This window comes from Liolophura sinensis, chromosome 9 (assembly GCF_032854445.1).
Source record: "Liolophura sinensis isolate JHLJ2023 chromosome 9, CUHK_Ljap_v2, whole genome shotgun sequence".
In the NCBI taxonomy this organism is placed as follows: domain Eukaryota; kingdom Metazoa; phylum Mollusca; class Polyplacophora; order Chitonida; family Chitonidae; genus Liolophura; species Liolophura sinensis.
In genome coordinates, this window is record NC_088303.1 from 27,590,924 (window position 1) to 27,614,945 (window position 24,022).

The following is a 24,022-nucleotide window of genomic DNA, read 5'->3' on the forward strand; positions in this document are numbered from 1 at the left end:
GTACTCAAGAATATTTCACTTATACCACGGCGGCCAGCGTTATGATGGGAGGAAACCAGACAGAGCCCAGGGGGAACCCACGACCATCCACAGATTGCTGTCTGACCTTCCCACTTACGGCCAGAGAGGAAGCCAGCATGAGCTGGAGTTGAATTCACAGCGAACCAATGGAAATCAAGCAAACTGTCACTAAACTAGAGCTGAAATATAATTTTTTGGTCAGTCACTGATTTCATCAACTAATACTGACTAATAAAAAGTGAAATATTGAAACATCCTTATTTCATTTTAAAAAAAAAAAAATCCTACTGGTACATCTCTAGCTGAAGTTAGGGAGTCTACTCTAACAGGCAGAAAACTAGTTCTGCAGTACATGTAACCCAGTCATGTCTGGAAATACACAGCAAAGCTCTACATATTCGATTATTCCCACGAGGCCAGATAAAAGAGCAATGCTGGGGGTAGGGAGCAGGATGGTTTCTTCCTACTTCGTCTGCAATAATATTGTGTACGTGCATCTATTCTATAATAGACACACTGCTTGATTATATATTCTAAGGGAGTTAGTGACCTTGCACCAACCACCCACCCCTCCCACTTCCTCCAAATTTATAATTTGTTTTGTGTGATCTTTCCGTCATGGGACACATGGGAAAAGCTTTACAAAGCCCAAGACTTCAACCCTTGGAACAAAAGAAGACAAGAAACAAGACTTGTCTGGTTTACCGGTATTTATTTAGCAACAATAACAAATCGCTGCCAACAAACATAATGTTGCTTTAAAAATCAAGACAACTTGTACACGAAACGGATAAGTTTACAGCTAGTAAAGCCTTAGTTGAATGTATTGGCTCAGCTATCAAGAGCTCAGGGCTGTGAGACTAAAAAAGCTGTTTTGACCGAGCAGGTTTATTAAGCTGGGAATGACGTTCTCTTCCACTGAGAAATGCACACGAAAGCACTAGTTTATATAAACATGTACATCCACACTTGTAGAATAAAGACTATTTATATATTTAAGAGAATTGTTCTAAGTGGTCTACTTTTAAGATTTCCATGTATTTTTGGAGTAGTCCCATTCGGAAGCGATTCCCTCTACGCGGCCCTGGCCCTGGCTGATCATCTTGCGCTGTTGGTCAATCTGCCATTCCCTGGTGATGGTGGAAGGCATGGGTGGATACACTGTCAAGGACAAACCAGTTTGTGGTACAGCACAACAAATCACATACATATTTACCATGACAGTTTTATTATTAGCCAGACTTATGATTGACTGCTGGAAAGTTATATGCATGACAATGGAAAGAAATCTGAGAAATAACTTGTAACACGGAAAGTAAAACCACACCCCGTGTTGCATAGACCAGCATTAGCGACTCCAGGTTTTAAATCACAACCAGTGAGAACATAAACCCTTCTTAGTAGCTGAAAATCTGACATCTCCCATCCTGTAAGTGATAATTTGACATGCCCCATCCAGTAACTCATAATCTGACATGTCCCATCCAGTAACTCATAATCTGACATGCCCCATCCAGTAACTCATAATCTGACATGCCCCATCCAGTAACTCATAATCTGACATGCCCCATCCAGTACCTGATAATCTGACATGCCCCATCCAGTACCTGATAATCTGACATGCCCCATCAAGTAACTGATAATCTGAAATCTCCCATCAAGTAACTGATAATCTGAAATCTCCCATCAAGTAACTGATACTCTGAAATCTCCCATCCAGTAACTGATAAATCTGGCTTGCTACACTCAGCAACTTGATAATCTCACATCATCCAATAACTGATAATCTGATATGCTCCACCGAGCAACTGATACTCTGACTTACCGCATACAGTAAGTAACTATCTCAATTGCTCCACCAAGTAAGTGATTATCTGACTTGCTCCAGACAAGATTTCTTACCATATTTTTTCATCCATATAACAACCCAGCCTGTAGCAGACAGCGCCAGCAGGACAGTTGCTAGAATACTTTTCCACTGTCCAGTAGGAGCATTCATCTCTGCGTATGTCCTGCAGAAGCTTGCTCTGTACACTGGCAACAATGCAAGGGAGAAAATTCATTACAAATGGTGAACAGCTAGACTGATCAAAAAGTTTATTGCAAGTGAAGTCTGGCATAAGGTTGTAACTCCTAAATTCTATGGGTTTAAACCAATGTGAGCTTGATTTGAAGTACCATGAGCTGGACTGATCTAATATGAATTGATCTGAACTAACCTAATTCTTCAACCTTTGTAACGACCACATGTGATCAATATTTTGAAACATTCGGAGAGAACTATGTGGTCTGGAGAAATAATCCGCACAGATTTTTTGAAGCTTGCATCTTCGATAACAAAAAATCATTTTTTTATGTCATTTTCATAATTGTATGCATAAATTCAACTGAAAAAAGTACTTTAGGGCTAGAAAAAGTTGAAGACAAAGTAACACAAGCTGGATTTGAACTAAGGTGAACTGGAGTTGAACATGGGCTGGATTTGAATCAACGTGAGCTAGAACGTTCCACCTCACTGGTAAAAACTTCAGGAAACTTCTAGAAGCTATAGGTTCCTCTCAGCATCTGAGGGCCGATTTTTCATTCAGTGCCTTCCTAGCACACGTAAGCTAATGTTTCACATTAATATGAACAGCACATGTAATACACTGCTGGAGTCTTTTCATAGCCTAGAGCTTAGCATGCTAGCACAGTAGAATGACTCAGGAAACTCTCACCAATGTGATCGCTGTAAGTTAAAGTTCGCTCATGCTGGTTTTCTATCCGGTCAAACACTGGAAGGTCTGCCAGCAACCTGAATATCAGGGGTTTCCTCCAAGCTCTGCCCAGTTTCCTCCAACCATAATGCTGGCAGCTGTCATATCAGTGGAATATTCTGAATTATGGCGTAAAACTTCGATCAAATAAATAAATATAATACAATCCTAAAATATATTAATACTGCAGATATTTACACTTCCTCAATACATACAGGCTTTTTTGTCTTCTATTGACAGTTTGCTCCAGTCTCCTTTTTCCTTCTCTCGGAGGGCCAGCACAGCAGGGGTGTTCTCCCCAAAGCGGATGGCTGGGCATGGAAACTCTGTCCTGTCCATGTAACTGGCTGTACCATTGAACCCAAACCCAACCACATCCCGGTTACCTGACAAAAATAACCAAACAAATCACTATTACAACATCCCAATTACCTGCAAAAAATAAACCAACAAATCACTATTATAAGATCATGGTTAACCAAGATTAAATAACTGTTATAACATCCCAGTTACCCAAGATTAAATAACTGTTATAAGAGTTATGAGAGACTATCAAATAGTGAATCAAATGATGGAATATTAACTATCATGATCATAAAATGTAGTGGCAACATATTTATAGAGATAAAATACACTGCTTAGCGCTGAGCTACATATGTATCAATGACAATGGTTTGTCCCCTGTTCCACAACGCTTACGGCAGGATCTCAACGGCCTGAAGTCCTGTGTGGCACAAATCTCCATGTTCTGTCTTTGAACAAAAACATGTTTTATAGCCATTCGATGTCACTAGTCAATGTTCACATCTGGCCAAGAAGGTTTTAATTTTGCTGCTGTAAGCCAAACTTTACCAAGCTTTAGACTCCTGTGAGACAAAATTACAAACCATGTTTGCCTTGAAAGGGCTGAGGCTATAAGCACCACTTAAGATCAGAGACAGGGAGTCAGTGAGACCACATGAGTTCAGTCACAAGTGCAACTATATTGTAAGAATTTTGAACCTTTCTTTCAAAACACAACCTAAACTAAAAAACACAAATATTGAGTGGAATCGAATATCGGCTCGTCCAGAAAATTTCTATAAAAACCTGACACAGGACATATTTTGATTCTGTTGAATTTTGCGAGTAGGTACCGCCAAAAAACTGGCAGAATTAACAAAGGCCATACCTAACTTTGGATAAATTCGGTCTCTTGCCGCAGCATCTAGAGCCACCTCCTGTTGTCTGGAAGCGGATATACTGATACCCCGAGAACCTTGGTTGGGTAGCGTACGTGCCTGGCGGGCAACAATCCGTAGTAACTGGCTGCTCATGATTCTACAAACATTGAAGTACATCAGATCAAAATCATTCATACACTCTTTTATATTACTCCCTGAAATCTTGCATCAGCAGGATCTGAACATGAGACTTAATTCGTCAAGCGCCCAAAAGTTGCAGCGAGACAGACCTCTTACCATCTGAGCCAATGAGGAATGAATGATTATGGCGTAATGACACACAAAAGAAAGTAGCACGCACACAAAACTATTGGAGACCGGCTTAATGTCGACTGACAAGGCAAATGTCAGAATGTTATATCAGAAGGGAGATCATTTAGATTGCTGAAATACCCATAACGCTGGAATCTGTTCTTCAAAACTTGGGGAATAGATATTAATACGGCCTATAAAAATATTTCTCAGCCTACTAGTCACAAGCCACTTTCTTGAAACTATGCAAGCCATACTTTTCGAAACTATTTTGTCTGTCTAGGTTTTAGTTCCAATTAGGCGATATAATTTAAATTTAGTCTGGTGAAAGAGGGCCACAGCAGAACTAGTTACAAAGTGGAGTAACTCATCGAGCAATGCAGTTACGATAATTATGGACAGAAGCAGCCCCAACTGTGTTGGATTGACGGTTAGGAATATTTACCGCTGCACACACATGCATTAAGTCTTCCCAACCTCAGCCGTGAGATATATGTACCAACAGGGTCCATGGGAATCACGTCTGATCTGTTCATGCAGTATAATCACATTTTCTGAGCCTGTACCAGTTAGTCAGTTATCAAGATTGCGGCGACAGTGGAATAGATCCTGAAAATGTTCTTTTTTATCAGTTTGTGTGACAATTTTTGGTTAGGTCTAGTAGTGGAATGTAACTCTTAAATCGAACAGGACAAAGTGTTGGGAGAATTACTGGGAGTAACTGCTTCAAATGTATCAGATCAACAGTAAGACCCATCTACCGTACGCACCACAGTGGATGTAATGTCTGAAAATGTATTCATTTTGTGAAGTTGTGCAGTAGTCATCGATCGATTTTGGTTCTGCGAGACTCAGAACAGGTTCACTGATTATGGGGGCCATTCAGTTGACATGGATTTACGCTAGGGCAGTTAATGCACCTGTGAAAATGCGTTAATTGTGGTTTACGCTTGATCAGACACATTTGAAGCAGTTACTTTCAGTAACTTTCCCAACACTTTGTGCTGGTCTATTTCAGACTTACATTCCGCAACAAGGTTAGGATAGCCTAAGAACAGGTTAGTTAATTTGTTAATAATGCAGTTGACATCGATTTATGTTAGAAAAGAATTAAATGCACATGAACATGCACGTGTAAATGCTCCTTAACGTCAAGCCGACACAGAACGAGAAAGAGATGGTTTCCAATACACGACTTCCTTCATTGGTTAAGGGTTTAAAGCTTAAAACGGAAGCCAGGTGGCTTCTGAACCAAATGACCTCTGAAACTAAACTTTCCACTTTCTCCAGCAACAAATTACTTCATTTTAATCAACCGATTTTTAAGAAATGAATCAAAAACTCTGTCAAGAAGAAAAGAGTGCATTATGACAACTGTTGTTGTTGCATTGTAGCGTGTGTCCTCTATCGGTATCAATGTCGTTTGCAAAAAAACGGACCTGAACAACAGCACGCGCCCAGCTTCTATGCTATTAAGGCAACAATTCAAAGAGCCAATTTTTACAGTCCATTTGTTAAAGCTATCTCTCCACAAAATGACCTAACAGCTCCCACACGGAAATGCTGATATTCTAACATAACAACTCACTTTGCGTAACGGTGCTGTCGGCGTACAGATCAGCAAAATGGCAGAAAGTAATTGCCACAGATCTCACGTGAATCTACGTGACGTTTTTAGAGGAGAGTATACCAAGCAGCGCAAAGTAAAACTCGGAACTCTGGCAAACTTTGGATTTTTATGCCTAACCTTATGAACATATATTGAGGAAAACGGGCGTTTTATTTTAATGTACAACGTGAAAACCACTGAAGCACCACCTATTTGCTCTGACACAAAAGAAGTTTGATTATTTTCGGGAATTGTGGGCATGTCCCTAACTTCGTTTCTAATATTTCGTGAATGAATTCTGTTTAAAATTCTAGCCAAAATGATTGTGGAGTTTGGACAAATATGTTGTACAATAAGTCCTCTTTAAATCAGAGTTACACTACTGATGCGTTTAACTTAATGTGGTTAAATAATGTTGAATATGTGCATAGTACTAGCTGGGACTATTATATCTATATATAATAGTCCCAGGTACTAGCTTCAGAGATTTTGTTTGTGACACACTTATGCCGTCAGTCACTGGCAGGAGTTTGATGTGCAACACCGCAACAACGTCAACACATATCCGGAACCGTGGAAGATGTGATAAGATGATCTCATGACAACGAAATCCTAAAAGCTAAGAAATGTATGACCATGCGATGACATATGTCGCCATTGGCCTGGATTTTAAAGTGTAGTTGTCATGGTGTGTGCAGCAGACTTGAAAAGAAAACTGACGCCATAATTGGTAGTAACATTACAACAACAACAACAACATCACAGCACGCCTAGTCAGTAGACAGTGCTGGCACGGAAGATCTGCACGGAAAAAAGAAGGCAGTTGTATGACCAAAACAAATCAAACTTGTTATAAGTTTGTATTACTGGGGATCATTGTGTCAGTCTGCTGGAGCTAATGTAATGCTGGATTTACTAAGAGGTTCGAGGCGACGAGGAATGGCTGGTGGACACTTTCGTAGCAACGTATGGGACCCAGTGCTCATCCTGGCCCAGATCCTGTGCATGCAGAGCTTTTTCTACACCTCACTCGGCCTGTGGAGTAGTGTGATTGGCAGTGATTTGTTTGGAGGCGTTGATAGGTCTCTGGACCAAGTCTTCAATAATGCTGTACGTTTTAATTCATAGCTGCTTAGTCAGAGATTGCTCTGACTTTATATTTGGCAAAAAGTGTGTTCGGCCAAAGTGTGTGCTCTGACATAGCCTTAAAGCCATGTCAGAGCACGTTACATGTAAAAGCCTGAAATATGTTAAACATTTTTGTATAATGGGTCCATGCGGCAGAGTATAAACGATCGATGTTGTTCATGCTATGAATCAGCACCCTTAAAGATAAGGCACATAAATGTCTGCAATCTCAGGGACACGAAAACATATTTTATAGGTAATTTTTGTCTCAGACACAGTGACAGACTGCGGCGGCAATTGTGTTGGGTGTTTAAATAGAGTTTGCTCTGACAGTGGATTGATGAATATGAAAATATGTGGCAAAATGTGTTTTATATTGTATAAGATCCAAGACTTTCTGAAGCCATGGACTCTTGCCAGGCTTGACAGGTTATACCTGCCGACAAGACCGCCACCTCCCAACACACCACACCCCCTCTCTACCCCCCCCACCCCCAACTGCTCGCATCCATGTTTTCTGACAATAACAGCCGGTATTGTGAAAAGTCTGATGGCATGCTGCAGTCTGTGTTTAAAGTTAGATGCAGATTTATATGTATAACATATACGGTACATTTTTTGTGGGACATTTGTAAGTTTGTAATTTAGTTTGGTAGATTACTTCGGGCACTACGGTTTTCTCCACCCATTAAATTGAAGAATATTTATATGTGAAAGTGAAGGATGTGAATATCTCATTTTTAATATCTTACATCAGCATAATAATAAGTAAAATGATACAATGATTTTTGCCCTCAGAATCTGGATATCCTGGATATTATTGGTCGAACAGCCGTGATAGCATTTGCCCTCAATTCATTAACATGGTAAGTTATTTGACCAAATCTGGTTAGGTATATTCATGACTAAACTGTCATTTAGTTAATAAATATCCACTGTCAAATTGCTTTGTGGGTATGTTGACGTTTTTGATACAATCATCTGATGTTGGATTAAATGACTAGAGTCTGTAGATACCCAAGATGGTAGACACTCGGTATAGATATACACAACAGCAGGTAGACACCCATACAGACACCAGTGTATGTTGACATCCAAGGATACAGACACCAGTGTATGTAAACACCTAAGTACATGTATACAGACACCAGTCATACCACTCAAGTATGTAGACACCAGTGTATGTAAACACTCAAGTACACAGATTCCAGTGTATGTAGACACTCAAGTACACAAACACCAGTGTATGTAGACACTCCAGTATATAGACACACCAGTATATAGACACCAGTTCGTGTAGACACTTAAGTATGTAGACACCAGTATTGGTAGACATTCAAGTATACCAGTGTATGTAGACACTCAAGTATACAGACACTAGTGTATGTATACACTCAAGTATACAAACACCAATGTATGTAGACACTTATGTACACAGACTCCAGTGTGTGTAGACACTCAATTATACAGATACCAGTGTGTGTAGACACTCAAGTATACAGACACCAGTTTGTGTAGATGCCCAGGTATACAGACACCAGTGTATGTAGAGACTTATGTACACAGACTGTAGTGTGTTTAGACCCTCAAGTAGACAGACACCAGTGTATTTGACACTTGTGTACACACACTCCAATGTACGTAGACACAAGTATGTAGACACTCAAGTAAATAGACACCAAATGTACACAAACTCGTGTGTGAAAACGCTCAAATATATAGACACCAATGTATGTAGACACTTGAGTATATAGATACCAGTGTATGAAAACACTCAAGTATATAGACACCAGAATATATGCCGTATAAATGGCAAAGTGGTAGATATCCAGAAAACCTGTATAATATTTTGTAGTGTTTTTATATAATGTTTACATGTATGTTACAGACTTTTTCTGATGTTTTAGTTTGACAAAAACAATTAACACAACAGGTTATTGTTTCTTACTATGTCATGAATATACTAAAACACATACACTGTATGGAGAGGCTCATGGTCACATAGTTTTATGGTACTCGCCTCTCAATAGGGAAACACCGAATTACCTCCCTTAAGGTCACTCTCCAGTTTAATAGTTGCGTTTTTAGTAGTAAGCTGTGGTTAGATGGGACTTTAGAAAATGGCCAGTGGCTAATCTCGCAGTTAAAGTGGCATAAGTTAGTTGACGACCTAGCTTTAAGACAGATTTTAATTTTATAAAGGTATTTGGAAGCCCAGGATAAACTTTGGGCATTTTTTTTTATCCATTTGGAGGTAATTCAAAATCCTGGCCTTAATGTAATACATTGGACAGCTTCAGCAAACTCATGAACATATATTCTACCTTAAGCTGAAAAACATCTTCATTTGAGATCTCTCTACATTTTCTGTTGCATAGAAAATATATTTGTGAGTGTGGTGACATAACCTACATCCTGCATGCTTTAATGGGTGGGGTCCCAATTCTCGTAGTTTCACGCCTCTGAAAGTCATCATAGTCGCTGTCGTGTAACAAGGGAGCTAATTCAGAGCAAGCCTATGAAACCTGCTAAAGATGGATGGTTGGTTTCAAAATAATGAAGTAAATACATGTACATTTGTTGTATTTTCTGTTGCCAGTGCTGTGGGGATGTGGTACATAGTTCAAAGGACGAAGCAGTGCCTGGATTTCGCCACAACCATGTATTTCATTCACTTGGTGTCATGTACAGTGTATATGGGAAGAGTCCCGCAGACTGTCTCTTGGTGGGTTGTGAACATTTTGTGTTTGGCTCTGACCACTGTTTTTGCGGAATTCCTCTGCATGAGAACTGAAATGAGGGCCATCCCCCTGAACTCTGCACCCAGAGCGGACCTCTGAGAAAACTTCCCAGAGACCCTTACAGATGTGATCACGTTTCACCTTGTTCACCTTGTACATTTGTCATCAGATGCGTTAGACAGTTTTCATTCTGCTTTTTCATTTTTCAGGTTGTCATAGAAACTGCCGCGCTCAGGATTCCTGCATAATAAGAGCCGAGTAGATTTGCCCGCTCTCTCTCTCTCACTGCTTGTAGAGCCTTTATGACGATTAGCCTTTGACAATGCTTGGTGGCTGATTTCGCAGCCTTAAGACCACTGGCCTCCCACCAGTATGGTGTGCATACCACTACTTCACATGTGCGAAAGCTCATCAGTAACTTACCAAAGAATAGTGGTTTATGCTAGGCACTCTATTTTTTTCCAACCTGGAAACTAACTGCCATCTTATCAGTGAAAATTCTTGATAATGGCATTATTAAACGAACAGTCTGGGGCCTCCGTGGCTCAATTGGTTAGCATGTAGCGCAGCATAATGACCCAGAAGTCTCTCACCAATGCGGTCGCTGTGAGTTCAAGTCCAGCTCATGCTGGTAACCTCTTCGACTGTACACGGGAAGGTATGCCAGCAACCTGCGGATGGTCATGGGTTTCCCCTGGGCTCTGCCAGGTTTCCACCCACCATAATGCTGGCCGCCATCGAATAAGTGAAATATTCTTGAGAACAGCGTAAAACGCCGCAAATAAATAAATAATAAGCACAGGCAGCCTGACATAATTTGGCTCTACTTTCCAGTGGGTGAAAATTATTTTGTGCTGAAAGTTGTCTAGTAATGTATCAAACTGTTATTGTGAACTTAGACTTAATACGCTGGCACAAGTAATGACTTACAAATCAAGATAACACAATATATGTACTACTGTAATTCTTCAGCCGTATGATATGTTTGCAAGATGTTCATTCAGCCGCATTCAGAGGGCATTGTCATGTTTCCATTACTGGATCCTCATCAAATTACACTTTTTGCGAAACAGTGAAATTGGCCACCACAAGCAATACAATTTTGTTTACAAGGGTAAAATGCATAAATATTGCTGAAAGTTGCTCTTTTATGTGTAGAAAGGTTGGGGAATTTGATAGATTTCTCAGTGAATTGAAGGTATACTGTATCAATGTCATCTGTCCCAGCTGGAGATAAACTAAAGTGGTGATGGTTAGCTTGAGTAATGGCCTAACCAGCGGGCTTGTGTTTCTTGAAATTTAAGTTCTTATAAGTGGGTTGGTGTGGGTTTAAATTAAATTTTACTGGGAAATCCTCTTCCCAGAAACTCTTCAATATAACATCAGCAACATATTTATTTATGTATTTATTTATATGTTCTCAAGAATAAGAAGCAACAGTGTACAGCTGTATGTAACATAAAATTTATACCTGGGAAAGTCTTCCAGCAACCTGTGGATGGTTGTGGGTTTCCCTGGGCTCTGCCCAGTTTCCTCACACATAATATTAAGGTATTTTTATGAAAAGTTGGTTTTTTATGTCTTAATAAGCAGTGTAAGAAAATGTCTGTGCCGGGACAAAGCTTTACATGTTTATATATTATGAGAACTCCACAAGACAGAGATAAATACGGAAAAATCTTTGCCTCTTCAGAAACATCTGTGCAAATTACATGTTCTCTTCCTTCTGTGCGACAGTGAAGGCAAGCATACTGCACCCTGTACAGGCTCACCCCAAAGAAGCCTATTCAGAGTGTTGTCAGACTTGATGATCTATGTGCATGTAATATAATCCTCTTCATCCAAGTATTATTATTGTGAACATGGATGCTTATGTGATGTAATCATGGATGTTCATGTATTGTAATCATGGATGTTCATGTATTGTAATCCTCTTCGTTTCTGTATTAGGATTCTGTTAATTTCTGTATTGTGATCATGTATGTTCATGTGTTGTAGTCATGGATATTCATGTGTTGTAATCAAGGATGTCCATGTGTTGTTATCATGTATGTTCATGTGATGTAATCATGGATGTTCATGCATTGTAATCAGGGATGTTCATGTGTTGTAATCATGGATGTTCATGCATTGTAATCAGGGATGTTCATGTGTTGTAATCAGGGATGTTCATGTATTGTAATCATGGATGTTCATGTATTGTAATCATGGATGTTCATTTATTGTAATCATGGATGTTCATGTATGGTAATCCTCTTCATTTCTGTATTGGGATTCTGTTAATTTCTGTATTGTAATCATGCATGTTCATGTATTGCAATCATGGATGCTCATGTATTGTAATCATATGGTCTCTCTTTTTGATATGTTCGCCAAGGCTAGTGTCCACAGAAAGGCAGAAGGGTATTTGTTGTTATTTTATGATGTCGTTAAGAGTAAGGACTGGATTATGTGGGATTGTTCTGATCATGTAACATGACATTAAATTTGAGCATAGAAATGTAAAGAAAACAAAAAGAAGAACAAAATTTAAAAAAAAAAACATAGATATACATAGGCCTAGCTCATATTTGCTTGAAACACAAAGGAAAATACACATGATTATTTTCATGGATATATTAAGTTGTAAAATAATATTTTTGGCAAACAATTGCATTATGTTTGCATCGTGTGGGATGGGGAGTTGAGGGATGTTTTGTATATACATGTACGTGATTTATACATTTCCTGATTTTCCCGGCTCTCACATGATCATGGGACGTGAATACAGAGCAGTTGTAGAGGAATTTCCTTCCCCAAAGATGACTGTGAATTTTGTGTGGGAATGAAAGCTGATTTGCACATTCACGCTAACTAGTGGCCATCCACCGGATATGTACAAAGAAAATATGAAACCATATCAACTGTGCAAACTTGTTTGAGTATGAAGAATTGCTTGGCTGTTTCTGAACTTTTTTATTAGATCCTGCATCTGTGAGATATATATATATATGACCTAAGTAGATATTACTTGTATGAAATACTCTTAAATGCATACTGTTATACACACAAACAGAAGTTGAAGAAATAAACAAAAATTATAAAAAGCCTAAAGACACATGTGGATGTTTATGTCTTAATATGTTTGGGACTCACAAATTAAATACTGTACAGTTTCTTCACTAAAATGAACATTCAGGTTAATATCTTGATGTTGATTGATTGATTGATTGATTATCAGTATCATATTACTGTATACATAATACGTATGGTAGAATTAAAACTTCATATGTTTCATACATGCATTTATTAAAAACATGATTCAAATTCATTCAGAGCGGTTACCAGTATTCAAAGCTGTCGTAATACATCTCTGATGATGTAAATGGTTACAGCACTGTTCCGATGTAGCTTTCAGGCCCCTGGCTGATGGCTGATGGCTGATGAGGCCATTATGTTTGAATCCAACTCTCACTGTAAAGTCTGCAGCTTTAAATCAGGAGGTTTGTTAGGTAGGTAGGCATACAGGGCAAATGTTGATTGTTTCCTCCACCTATAAATGTGACTGCTGTCATGTAAATGAAAAACTTGATAATGAGTAGCGGTGCTGGGTTTCAGATTAATCGATAAATTAGTCAATCAAAATACAAACTGGGCCAAAAGAACATTTAAACTGTAGGGCAACGTAGGCCTAATAGCCATCCTAGGCAATCACAACATTTAAACTGTAGGGCAACGTAGGCCTAATGGCCATTTAAAATTTCATGTTAAAGAGGTAATGCAAACTTTTGGAGGAGTGTTCATCCCTCGTGAGTGGAAGAACAAGTGTTATGAGTTGGACGAGTGCTTACCTAACACAGGACCTGGTGTCCGTGTAGTGTGATTGGAACTAGTATCCTATCAGGTGTCACATTTCACTGAGGCAGCACAGTAAGTGTGTTGACAGTGGAAGTCGCCTACTACAAGGAGACATCATGCTGTTACAAAAATCATTTTAAAAACAATGTGAAGTAAACAAACAAAAGTAAATTTTATTAAATAAATTGAAGACAAATTTTCAAGCATATAGATCTATGGAAAAATATATCCATAATTGTTCAGAATTTGGCGCCATGGTTAATAATGGAGTAGGGCTAGATTGACCGTGTGGCAGTCAACTGACCCAGGTCACCGAGGTTGCAGGATCGAATTCAGCTCTCGTAAATTTGGCATTGGCTGGAAGTCCGGAGATTTTTCAGGTACCGTACAGGGGTGCATGGTTCACTCCATCTGCTGATCAAGTTTTGTAACGGTCAACATCATTTTTTTTGGTACTTCAGGCGGGGAAATGATTCTAGTCGAAACAGGATGGGTGGGGTGGGGAGGTGGTGCAACCAGAATTAATTTTCTGGTTCTGTTACAACGGCAACAGCTACCTTCCCCTGGCCAAATATTTCAAGGGAAACCACTGAGAATTAACTTAGAACAGGGATGAACAAAATTCGGTTATCTTTCCTTTGTTGGTAAGCAGACGAGAATTAAGGATGGCTGGACAAGTGGCAAGTGACAGGAAAATCTCTGAAGGCTTAGAGCACATCAGACAAGCTGAGAAATGGTAAAATGACACAGAGATTCTAGTAAACTCAGATTAACACGTACATCGTGTGGCAAATGTCACACTGATGTCCACAGTGACACGTCCGTAGAGTCGAAAGTTCTCATTAATATTACAACAACAACAACCGTGTGATGAATCAATTACTCAGCCACTGTAGTCGACTAGTGCGACGGAATTTAGATCAGATTGATGCTGTTGGAGACAACACTGTATGCAGCCCACCTGATTTCTGATAAAGTCAAGTTTGGCTTATGTTTATACCGTTAGGCACCAGTACTCAAGAACCAAGAATTCTATCGATCAGCTAATTTAACAACGTTAAATGTCCTACCTCTATATTTTGTGTTTCTGACATTCTGAAAAGGTAAATGTCAGGAATGTTAAATAAGGATGAGATCATTTAGTTCGTTGAATTATTTATCACCAGTTTTGGGTCCGAGGTGGTTAACACACCAGCGCAGTGCACTGACCGAGGAGCCTCTCACCAATGTGATCTCTGTGAGTTCAGCTCATGCTGGTTTCCTCTTCATCAGTAAGTGGGAAGGTTTGCCAGCAACCTGCAGGTGATCATGGGTTTCCCTCATTTTATGCCTCCTTCATATGAATCCCCAAGAACATTGCATTCCTTGCAACATGCTCTTAATTTAACCACAAAAAGTAAAACAAGCAGTCTTTAATATGTTGACAAAATAATAAATTATCGTAACTTCATAAGCCAAATAGGAGTTTCAACCACCAGTGTTAAAAATGCTAGACTGGGTAGTTTTAGATGGGAAAATGGAATATATTATTGTGCAGCATTTATAATGCATTGGTTGTTTTTATACAGATCTATAATCCATCTCAGTGGCTGAGGTTGTGCTAGCAGTAACTGCTCTATGAACTGTCAACCTGTATGCAGGAAAGAAAAGACAAAAATTTTATGTCCTGATGTGATTGTTTCACAAGGAGAGTAACCCCGGGAAGACATTATTTGGAGTCAGGATGAGTTTGTAATGAAAGAAAGGAAGGGGGTCTTTGTACTGTGCACGATCAAGTAAAATTATTACACACTTGAACACCCTCCCAAAGCTGTAAAGGCCTCAGAATGGTACTTTTGATGTCAGCAATTAAGGTTTTCAAAGTTCACCAAAAAAAAATAAAAAATCCTAAGTGTCAATATAAGTTGGATGAATCAGTCAGAATCAAGCAAAGTGTGTCACTTGAAAAAGGTTTTAAAGAGAAGTGCAGTATTTGTATTTATGTAGTTACTCTATGTTTATTTCGGTCTGGCCTGTTGCTGGCAACTTTCAGAAACATGTAAGGGTCTCCAAATGATAATTTGATGCGAACAGTTACATATATCATAACTCCAAAGAGGCTAGTTCAGTGATCGAGTTCAGTAAACTGCCACACTATATATTTCTGTATTGCAGCTTGAAGACATCTCTGTTTAAATGGAAGCCAGATCATGATGGGGCATCGTCTGAGTATACGAAAGCTGGTACGTTCATTTCTTTTCTTTTCTTTTGTTTTTCTGTCCTCTTGATGCTGAAGTCAGTCTAGTTCTGATGTAGTTACACATTTATGGCATCATGTCAGAGAGTACGTCATCGTGCAGTGAGGAACAACTGGTTTCTCCAAATGCTACCTGGCTTCCTACAGTTCCGTTTCTGTTATACTACGGTACAAAAAGATCCTAGCACAGTTTAGCACATTCCTGAACCTTACTATACAGTTTAGACATTTGTCAGTTTCTAAATTTGTATATAGCTCATCAGTACTTTGAGTTTCTGTAATGAGTCAAATTTCTGTGCATTATATTACTTGGACTACCCTAATTCTTTAAGGGCTCATGTAAGTGAAATATTCTTAAGTACAAATGTGAGTGAGTGAAATATTCTTGAGTACAACATAAAACACAAGTTGAATAATTCAAATAAATGATTTTTCAACCTTTTTAAACACCTGTGAAACAAATGTTTGAAACATATTGAGAGAGAACTGAGGATTGTAGAGAAATACTTTGCTTGCATCTTTAGTGACACGAAGGAATCATTTTAGCATCATTGTTATAATTTTTATATGCATAAATTCCACTGATTAAAAGTGATTTAGAGGTTGAAAAGGTTGAACATTGACATTAAGGCGCAGGCATGAGAATGAAATCTAAATATCTGTGGTTATACATGTATTTTCTTTTGATGTTTTCGTCTAATGTAATCATGCATTACAAATGAGAGGATATTGATGGAGTTTTTGGTCAGAGATAATAAGGCTTAAAAATGTGCAAGAAAGAAATGATTGTAGTGGTTATTGGTACTCATGAAATCATTTGAGGAATATTGTTGATGTAACCATGTTAAACTACCATAATGTTGCTATGTGTCTGTACTGGTAAGAGGAAATTAACAGTTCTTCTTTGCCGCATCTGAAATGAGCGCTTTAAACAACTGATATAGGCTCAGTGTTCAGTCATCTTGATTGATCATCGAAGATGTCCTGTGTCATCCTTGGTTTTCTTTGTGTTAAGTTTGATTGCATCGTGTGTACAGTGTGCTTTCATGTTGCATTCAAAATAATTTTCGTGAATCGAGTAAAAATTGTATGTTTGTATTTCTGTTCCAGCGACATGTTTTAAGAATGCCAAGGCTTATGAGGAGGCTAAGGAATGTTACGTGAAAGCTGCCGAGAGCCAGAAACACATGAACTCGTATCCTTCATATATGTGTAATGGTAGAACGCACAGGCAGAAGTGCATTCTTCAGAACATGTCAGAGTGCTATGAATTCTGAGAAACTTACGAAGTATATACTGTACAGTGTATAAAACATGGCCACCGCTGTCTGATCTTTGAGATTCACTTTACTCAGTGTTGACTTGCCTTCCATCAAAATGGCATACATATTGAGCTAGGACTCTTGACTGATGTATGTTACTTGACTAAAGCTAGTAATTTACTCCCTGCAATCGCTTTTCCACCACCCATGAAACTGCCATGTTTCACCTAATGTTTTGTATGGAAATATGCTCATTTAGAAGCACACAAGAACCTTAAACATATTGAAATGATACTTTTAATGTCTACACTTACGTTTTTGTATAAAAAAAAAAAATAATCAAAGAAATTAATTAGAACTCCTCAAAAACTCATGAGTGGCCCTTTAAGGTGAATGAATCAGTTTAAATCAGGCGAAATGTGTTACCTGAAAATAGTGAACTTCAGGTGAGTTGCTAAATGTCACTTCTGTTGTGTACGTGGAATACTTCTGGAGTAAGCTGTTTAATACACACCTGACAGTTACTCTCTATCTTCGTCTTGTTCAAGACCAGAACAGGTAGGCTGGCCTACATTATGTATGCATTGAATCATGTATCTCAGTATCTGGATCAGATCAAGTATTGCGATTAAGTCCCTTTAATGTCATAGTCAGTTTTCTCCTTAACCAATTGTACAGACCATTTCATGCAGCCAAGTGAGTATTTTATGTATGACCTAAGCAGAAATTACTTAAGATATAAACTTAACAAGCACCATTCATTAGTACATGTATTTTATTCATTTATTTATTTGATCAGTGTTTTATGCCGTTTACGCTGAATATTTCACTTATACGTCAGTACATTTATACTTGAATATGTATACATACAAATGGTTAAAACTGTGTTTTTAAATATGTATTTGAGTAGCGTTTAGTAATATGTGTAGTACTATTTTCTGATAACTGTAAGAAGAGCACTTTGCTGTATTTATTAAAGTTATTAAGAGGATTTCTCGTAAAACTGTGAAAACTGAGTCTGTAGACATTGAATTCTATATTTCTGTATTTAGCTGAGGAAGCAGCTGTTTATGTTGACTGTCTCTGTGTCAGGTCGTACGAGCAGGCAGGACTGATCTGTAAGGAGAACAAAGAGCTGAGTGAGGCGGCGGACCTGATGGAGCAGGCAGCATTCATGTTTCAGGAGAATGGCACTCCAGACACAGCCGCTCTAACCCTGGAGAAAGGCGCTAAGTCAGTCACTCTATTGCTCTATGTAAAACAGTATTTTAAGACTATACACAGGTCTAACATGTAACACTCTTCCCGCGCTCATAAACTTCCCTAACATCTATAAGTTAAACATTTTTGAAAACAAATCAATCAGTCAGACATTTCCAAGGATAGGTATTAGTAACTATTAATTATCACATTTAGACAAAAAATGTTGTGTTTAGTATTTAGTCACTGTGGTTTTCAGGAGTATAACTGTGGCATCGAGTTTATTTTTCTGTTCACTTTCAAATAATTTGTACTACATTACCAGTTTTATCACAGATAATCGCATCAAATACAGGAATGAACAACAGTCTGCATAAATAAGGCCCGAATAACTTCAGGAAAGAAAATGTTCCCATTGAGATCTCACAAGTTACAAAGCTTAGAGAAATATTAGTTAAAACAGTCATAGTTTGGTATTGAAACACCTGCTGAAGGTTAAAATGTCAACAAACTTTTTAACCATGGTTAATGCTAGGAATATATATGCTCAGGGACTTTAAAACTGTCATTGTATTTCTTGAAGATTCCTGGAAGAAGAAAGTCCTGACCGTGCCATCTACCTGTACACGAAAGCTGTGGACGTGTCTGAGGTAAGTCTGTCCGTGCCATCTACCTGTACACTAAAGTTGTGGATTTGTCTGAGGTAAGTCTTAATGTGCCATCTACCTGTACACTAAAGTTGTTGATGTGTCTGAGGTAAGCCTGACTTTGCCATCTAACTGTACACTAAAGTTGTGGATGTGTCTGAGGTAAGTCTGACTTTGCCATCTACCTGTACACTAAAGTTGTGGATGTGTCTGAGGTAAGTCTGACTGTGCCATCTAACTGTACACTAAAGTTGTGGATGTGTCTGAGATAAGTCTTAATGTGCCATCTACCGGTACACTAAAGTTGTTGATGTGTCTGAGGTAAGCCTGACTGTGCCATCTAACTGTACACTAAAGCTGTGGATGTGTCTGATTTAAGTCTGGCTGTGTCATCTACTGCTAAAGTGATGCTCTGAAATCCTACTAAAAAATTGCAAACTTTGGGATATGTATAGAAGTTAAGGATACAAATAATATCCTCGCAGTGCCTTTTCTAAGAGAATTATGTAGTGTGTTTTTTCTATTCCGTTTTCAGATAGAAGATAAACCGCGGCAATGTGCAGAGGCAGCTGGTAAAGCTGCTCGGCTGTTGATCAAATGCGGAAGGTAGATGTGTAATCTCAAAACTCCTTATTTTAAGTGTGTGGAAACTTGATTATATTTTATGTATTTTATTATAGAAATAGGTTAGCAGGGAAATTAGTAATCAGACATGGAAGTGGTGTGGAATTGATAATCTGTTGGGGAAGTACAGTGTATTGTGGAAATTGATAATCTGTTGGGGAAGTATTGTGGAAATTAATAATTAGCTGTGGAAATAGTGTGGAAATTTATAATCTGTTGTAGAAATAGTGTGGAAATTTATAATCTGTTGTGGGAATATTGTGGAAATTTATAATCTGTTGTGGGAATATTGTGGAAATTTATAATCTGCTGTGGGAATATTGTGGAAATTTATAATTTGTTGTAGAAATAGTGTAGAAATTTATAATCTGTTGTAGAAATAGTGTGGAAATTTATAATCTGTTGTGGGAATATTGTGGAAATTGATAATCAGGTGTGGAAGTAGTGTGCAAATTGATAATCAGACAAGAAAGTGGTGTGGAAATTGATAATCTGTTGTGGTAGTAGTGTGAACATTGATAATCAGCTGTGGAAGCATCATGGAAATTGATAATGGAAACTGTTATGGAAGATGGTATGCCACTTGTAGATAATTAGATGCAGTAATGCTTTGCTGTTTGTTCTTGCAGATTGGACGAGGCTGTGGAAATGATAAAGAAGGAGATGGAGTTTTACGCTCAAGTTGACAATTATGCGACCATCTGTAAGCTGGTGCTGGCACTGGTGCTTCTCCATCTGCATAGAGGAGATTATGTGGCTGCTGATCAAAGCTTCAAAAGTTCACTCAGGTCAGTGTCACTGTCAGTGACAGCAGCTTTTGTATACACCATGTCAAAAGTTCACTCAGGTCAGTGTCACTGTCAGTGACAGCAGCTTTTCTATACACCATGTCAAAAGTTCACTCAGGTCAGTGTCACTGTCAGTGACAGCAGCTTTTCTATACACCATGTCAAAAGTTCACTCAGGTCAGTGTCACTGTCAATCACAGCAGCTTTTCCATACACCATGTCAAAAGTTCACTCAGGTCAGTATCACTGTCAGTGACAGCAGCTTTTCCATACACCATGTCAAAAGTTCACTCAGGTCAGTGTCACTGTCAGTGACAGCAGCTTTTCTATACACCATGTCAAAAGTTCACTCAGGTCAGAGTCACTGTCAATCACAGCAGCTTTTCTATACACCATGTCAAAAGTTCACTCAGGTCAGTGTCACTGTCAGTGACAGCAGCTTTTCTATACACCATGTCAAAAGTTCACTCAGGTCAGTGTCACTGTCAGTGACAGCAGCTTTTCTATACACCATGTCAAAAGTTCACTCAGGTCAGTGTCACTGTCAATCACAGCAGCTTTTCCATACACCATGTCAAAAGTTCACTCAGGTCAGTGTCACTGTCAATCACAGCAGCTTTTCCATACACCATGTCAAAAGTTCACTCAGGTCAGTGTCACTGTCAGTGACAGCAGCTTTTCCATACACCATGTCAAAAGTTCACTCAGGTCAGTGTCACTGTCAGTGACAGCAGCTTTTCTATACACCATGTCAAAAGTTCACTCAGGTCAGAGTCACTGTCAATCACAGCAGCTTTTCTATACACCATGTCAAAAGTTCACTCAGGTCAGTGTCACTGTCAGTGACAGCAGCTTTTGTATGCACCATGTCAAAAGTTCACTCAGGTCAGTGTCACTGTCAGTCACAGCAGCTTTTCTATACACCATATCAAAAGTTCACTCAGGTGAGTGTCACTGTCAGTGACAGCAGCTTTTGTATACACCATGTCAAAAGTTCACTCAGGTCAGTGTCACTGTCATCTCATGTTATGGTAACAGTGCAGTGGTGTGTAATGTTACCTGATTAAAAGATTTGTGGAATCTATATTTGCATTTTATTTGTTTAATTTTTTTGAAGTTCATCCACAATTATGAAAAATTATATGTCAAAACTTGTGGATGTCTTAGGTGAACATACTAGTACTGTGTGGGCTCTGTAACTCTGTGGGTCATCCTAACGGTCGATGGGTATGGCTCTATCTGACGGCCACAGCAGTTCACGTTCTTGTAGTCAAGTGCCATGTTTGGTACATGTATCACTGGCTTGTCTTCTTAATTTTAGCTACCCTGGGTTTGGGGAGAGTGAAGAGAGCATAGCAGCAGAAGAATTACTGACAGCCTATGACTCTGGGGACGAAGAAAAAGCCAGAATTGTCCTCGGCCTGCCTCTTTTCAAGTACATGGATAACGCTGTAAGTATTGGCACTGTTCTTGGATAATATTGTATTTCCAGAGTCCATTAATAATGTTGAGAATATTACCACAGTCCATGGATAATGTTGTGAGTATTACCACTGTTCATGGATTTTTTGATTGATGTTTTACTCCATTCTCAAGAATATTTCACAAATACGACGGCGGCCAGCATTATGGTGGGAGGAAACCGGGCAGAGCCTGGGGGGAACCCACGACCATCTGCAGGATGGTGACAGACCTTCCCACTTACGGCCGGAGAGGAAGCCAGCATGAGCTGGACTTGAACTCACAGCAACTGCATTGGTGAGAGGCTTCTGGGTTATTAGGCTGCGCTAGCGCGCTAACCAACTGAGTCACGGAGGTCCCACACTGTTCATGGATAATGTTGTGAGTATTACCACAGTCAATGGATAATGCTGTGAGTATTACCACTGTCCATGGATAATGCTGTGGGTATTACCACAGTCCATGGATAATGCTGTGAGTATTACCACTGTCCATGGATAATGCTGTGAGTATTACCACTGTCCATGGATCATGCTGTGAGTATTACCACAGTCCATGGATCATGCTGTGAGTATCCCACTGTCCATGGATAATGTTGTGGGTATTACCACTGTCCATGGATAATGTTATGGGTATTACCACAGCCCATGAACAATGTTTCGAGTAATACCACAGTCCATGGATAATGCTGTATAACCACTCCAATTTGAAAAGTTCACACTGCATCCACTCCAACCTGCTCTGAGAACCTGTTCTATTTTGTTTACAGTAAAAGAATGTAGTATTTCTGAAGAGAAAGCAGAATCAGATTAAAGTCTGATGGTTTCATTCAGTTCTTGTCTTTGTTTATGATGAAAATGCTTCTGTGTCCTACAGTTTGCTAAGTTGGCCAGAGACTTGCGGTTGCCGGAAGGTGGATCATCAGGCGGGCGTTCAACAGGCGGCGAGGGTCAAGACGATGACGAGTTTGCAGGCGGCCTGTGCTGAGAAGAAAGGCTTTGTCTGATTGGCTGCCTCAAAGGTTAGCATTCTATGTTGAGGTACAACAGCTTGGTGGGTCATAGCTCTCATACAGCAAAAGGAATGGTTGGAGCCACATATATTCCTGCAGGGCTTGATAAAATGCATAACGTTAAGCATGAACAATTATGTAGCAATTTATCATTTTCCAGGGAGAATTTTGAGCGTACACCGCCAGAGGTAATACACATGCTTTTTTTTTAACCCTAGACAGACAAATTAATTTGACTGAAAGCCAGAAGGTATTGACAGAGCTGTGGGATTTAGGTTGGCAAACATTTTGGGATGTCATAGGATATTTCATATAATTATGGGATATTTCTTTGAGAGACATATTTGGGATAGTACATGTGTGTGATATGAGATATTTCATGTTTTACATGTATCATAGGATTGGTCATGAATGATGTCTGATGATATGGCATGGGATATGTTACATTATCATGGAATATGTCATGAGTTATATCTGATGATATGCCAGGGATATATTATCATGGAATATGTCATGCATTATGTCTGATGATATGCCATGGGATATGTTATATTATCATGGATTATGTCATGAGTTATGTCTGATGATATGCCATGGGATATGTTATATTATCCTGGAATATGTCATGAGTTATGTCTGATGATATGCCATGGGATATGTTATATTATCCTGGAATATGTCATGAGTTATGTCTGATGATATACCATGGGATATGTTATATTATCCTGGAATATGTCATGAGTTATATCTGATGATATGCCAGGGATATATTATCATGGAATATGTCATGCATTATGTCTGATGATATACCATGGGATATGTTATATTATCCTGGAATATGTCATGTGTTATGTCTGATGAAATGCCATGGGATACGTTATATTATCATGGATTATGTCATGAGTTATGTCTGATGATATACCATGGGATATGTTATAATATCATGGAATATGTCACGTGTTATGTCTGATGAAATGCCATGGGATACGTTATATTATCATGGATTATGTCATCTGTTATGTCTGATGAAATGCCATGGGATATGTTATATTATCATGGAATATGTCATGAGTTATGTCTGATGATATGCCATGAGATATGGTATGTGAGTATTAACACTGATTTTGATTGTACATGTAAATTGATGTTCTGTTAGATAGTACGTCTTACCTAGAGGTCGTCTTTGTTAACTCATTTTAACTGTTCACTAAAAATAGAGTCAATA

General features: G+C 38.8%; 3 protein-coding genes across 3 annotated transcripts; 2 read left to right on the forward strand and 1 right to left on the reverse strand.

Moving 5' to 3' along the window:
• Window positions 1–713: 713 nt before the first annotated feature.
• On the reverse strand, window positions 714–5,894 carry LOC135475485 (cytochrome c oxidase subunit 4 isoform 1, mitochondrial-like). Its single transcript, XM_064755400.1, has 5 exons — window positions 5,841–5,894; window positions 3,949–4,097; window positions 2,993–3,163; window positions 1,924–2,055; window positions 714–1,182 (listed from the first exon to the last, which is right to left on the reverse strand). Exons 2-5 carry the CDS (start codon window positions 4,091–4,093, stop codon window positions 1,046–1,048), a joined length of 585 nt encoding a protein of 194 aa, XP_064611470.1. The 5' UTR covers window positions 4,094–4,097; window positions 5,841–5,894; the 3' UTR covers window positions 714–1,045.
• Window positions 5,895–6,633: 739 nt separating this feature from the next.
• On the forward strand, window positions 6,634–12,814 carry LOC135475183 (protein SYS1 homolog). Its single transcript, XM_064754974.1, has 3 exons — window positions 6,634–6,971; window positions 7,788–7,855; window positions 9,589–12,814. The coding sequence occupies exons 1-3, from the start codon at window positions 6,765–6,767 to the stop codon at window positions 9,827–9,829; spliced, it is 516 nt and encodes a 171-aa protein (XP_064611044.1). The 5' UTR covers window positions 6,634–6,764; the 3' UTR covers window positions 9,830–12,814.
• A 1,412-nt stretch (window positions 12,815–14,226) lies between these two features.
• Window positions 14,227–23,448, forward strand: LOC135475489 (gamma-soluble NSF attachment protein-like). The gene is made up of 10 exons (XM_064755416.1): window positions 14,227–14,303; window positions 15,722–15,789; window positions 16,914–16,998; window positions 17,744–17,761; window positions 18,158–18,298; window positions 18,849–18,915; window positions 19,448–19,518; window positions 20,166–20,324; window positions 21,646–21,775; window positions 22,662–23,448. Exons 1-10 carry the CDS (start codon window positions 14,233–14,235, stop codon window positions 22,770–22,772), a joined length of 921 nt encoding a protein of 306 aa, XP_064611486.1. The 5' UTR covers window positions 14,227–14,232; the 3' UTR covers window positions 22,773–23,448.
• Window positions 23,449–24,022: the final 574 nt, after the last annotated feature.

Bases quoted from the DNA above. Each gene is read 5' to 3' on its own strand.
- LOC135475485 (XM_064755400.1), bottom strand. From the start codon at position 4,093: ATGAGCAGCCAGTTACTACGGATTGTTGCCCGCCAGGCACGTACGCTA. The intron at 2,056-2,992 runs GTATGTATTGAG...CATTGTTGCCAG, and splicing joins AATAGAAGACAAAAAAGCCT to TGTACAGAGCAAGCTTCTGC. The intron at 1,183-1,923 runs GTAAGAAATCTT...TGTCCTTGACAG, and splicing joins TATATGGATGAAAAAATATG to TGTATCCACCCATGCCTTCC.
- LOC135475183 (XM_064754974.1), top strand. From the start codon at position 6,765: ATGCTGGATTTACTAAGAGGTTCGAGGCGACGAGGAATGGCTGGTGGA. The intron at 6,972-7,787 runs GTACGTTTTAAT...TTTTGCCCTCAG, and splicing joins ACCAAGTCTTCAATAATGCT to AATCTGGATATCCTGGATAT. The intron at 7,856-9,588 runs GTAAGTTATTTG...TTCTGTTGCCAG, and splicing joins GCCCTCAATTCATTAACATG to TGCTGTGGGGATGTGGTACA.
- LOC135475489 (XM_064755416.1), top strand. From the start codon at position 14,233: ATGGCTGGACAAGTGGCAAGTGACAGGAAAATCTCTGAAGGCTTAGAG. The intron at 15,790-16,913 runs GTACGTTCATTT...TTTCTGTTCCAG, and splicing joins GTCTGAGTATACGAAAGCTG to CGACATGTTTTAAGAATGCC. The intron at 21,776-22,661 runs GTAAGTATTGGC...TGTGTCCTACAG, and splicing joins TCAAGTACATGGATAACGCT to TTTGCTAAGTTGGCCAGAGA.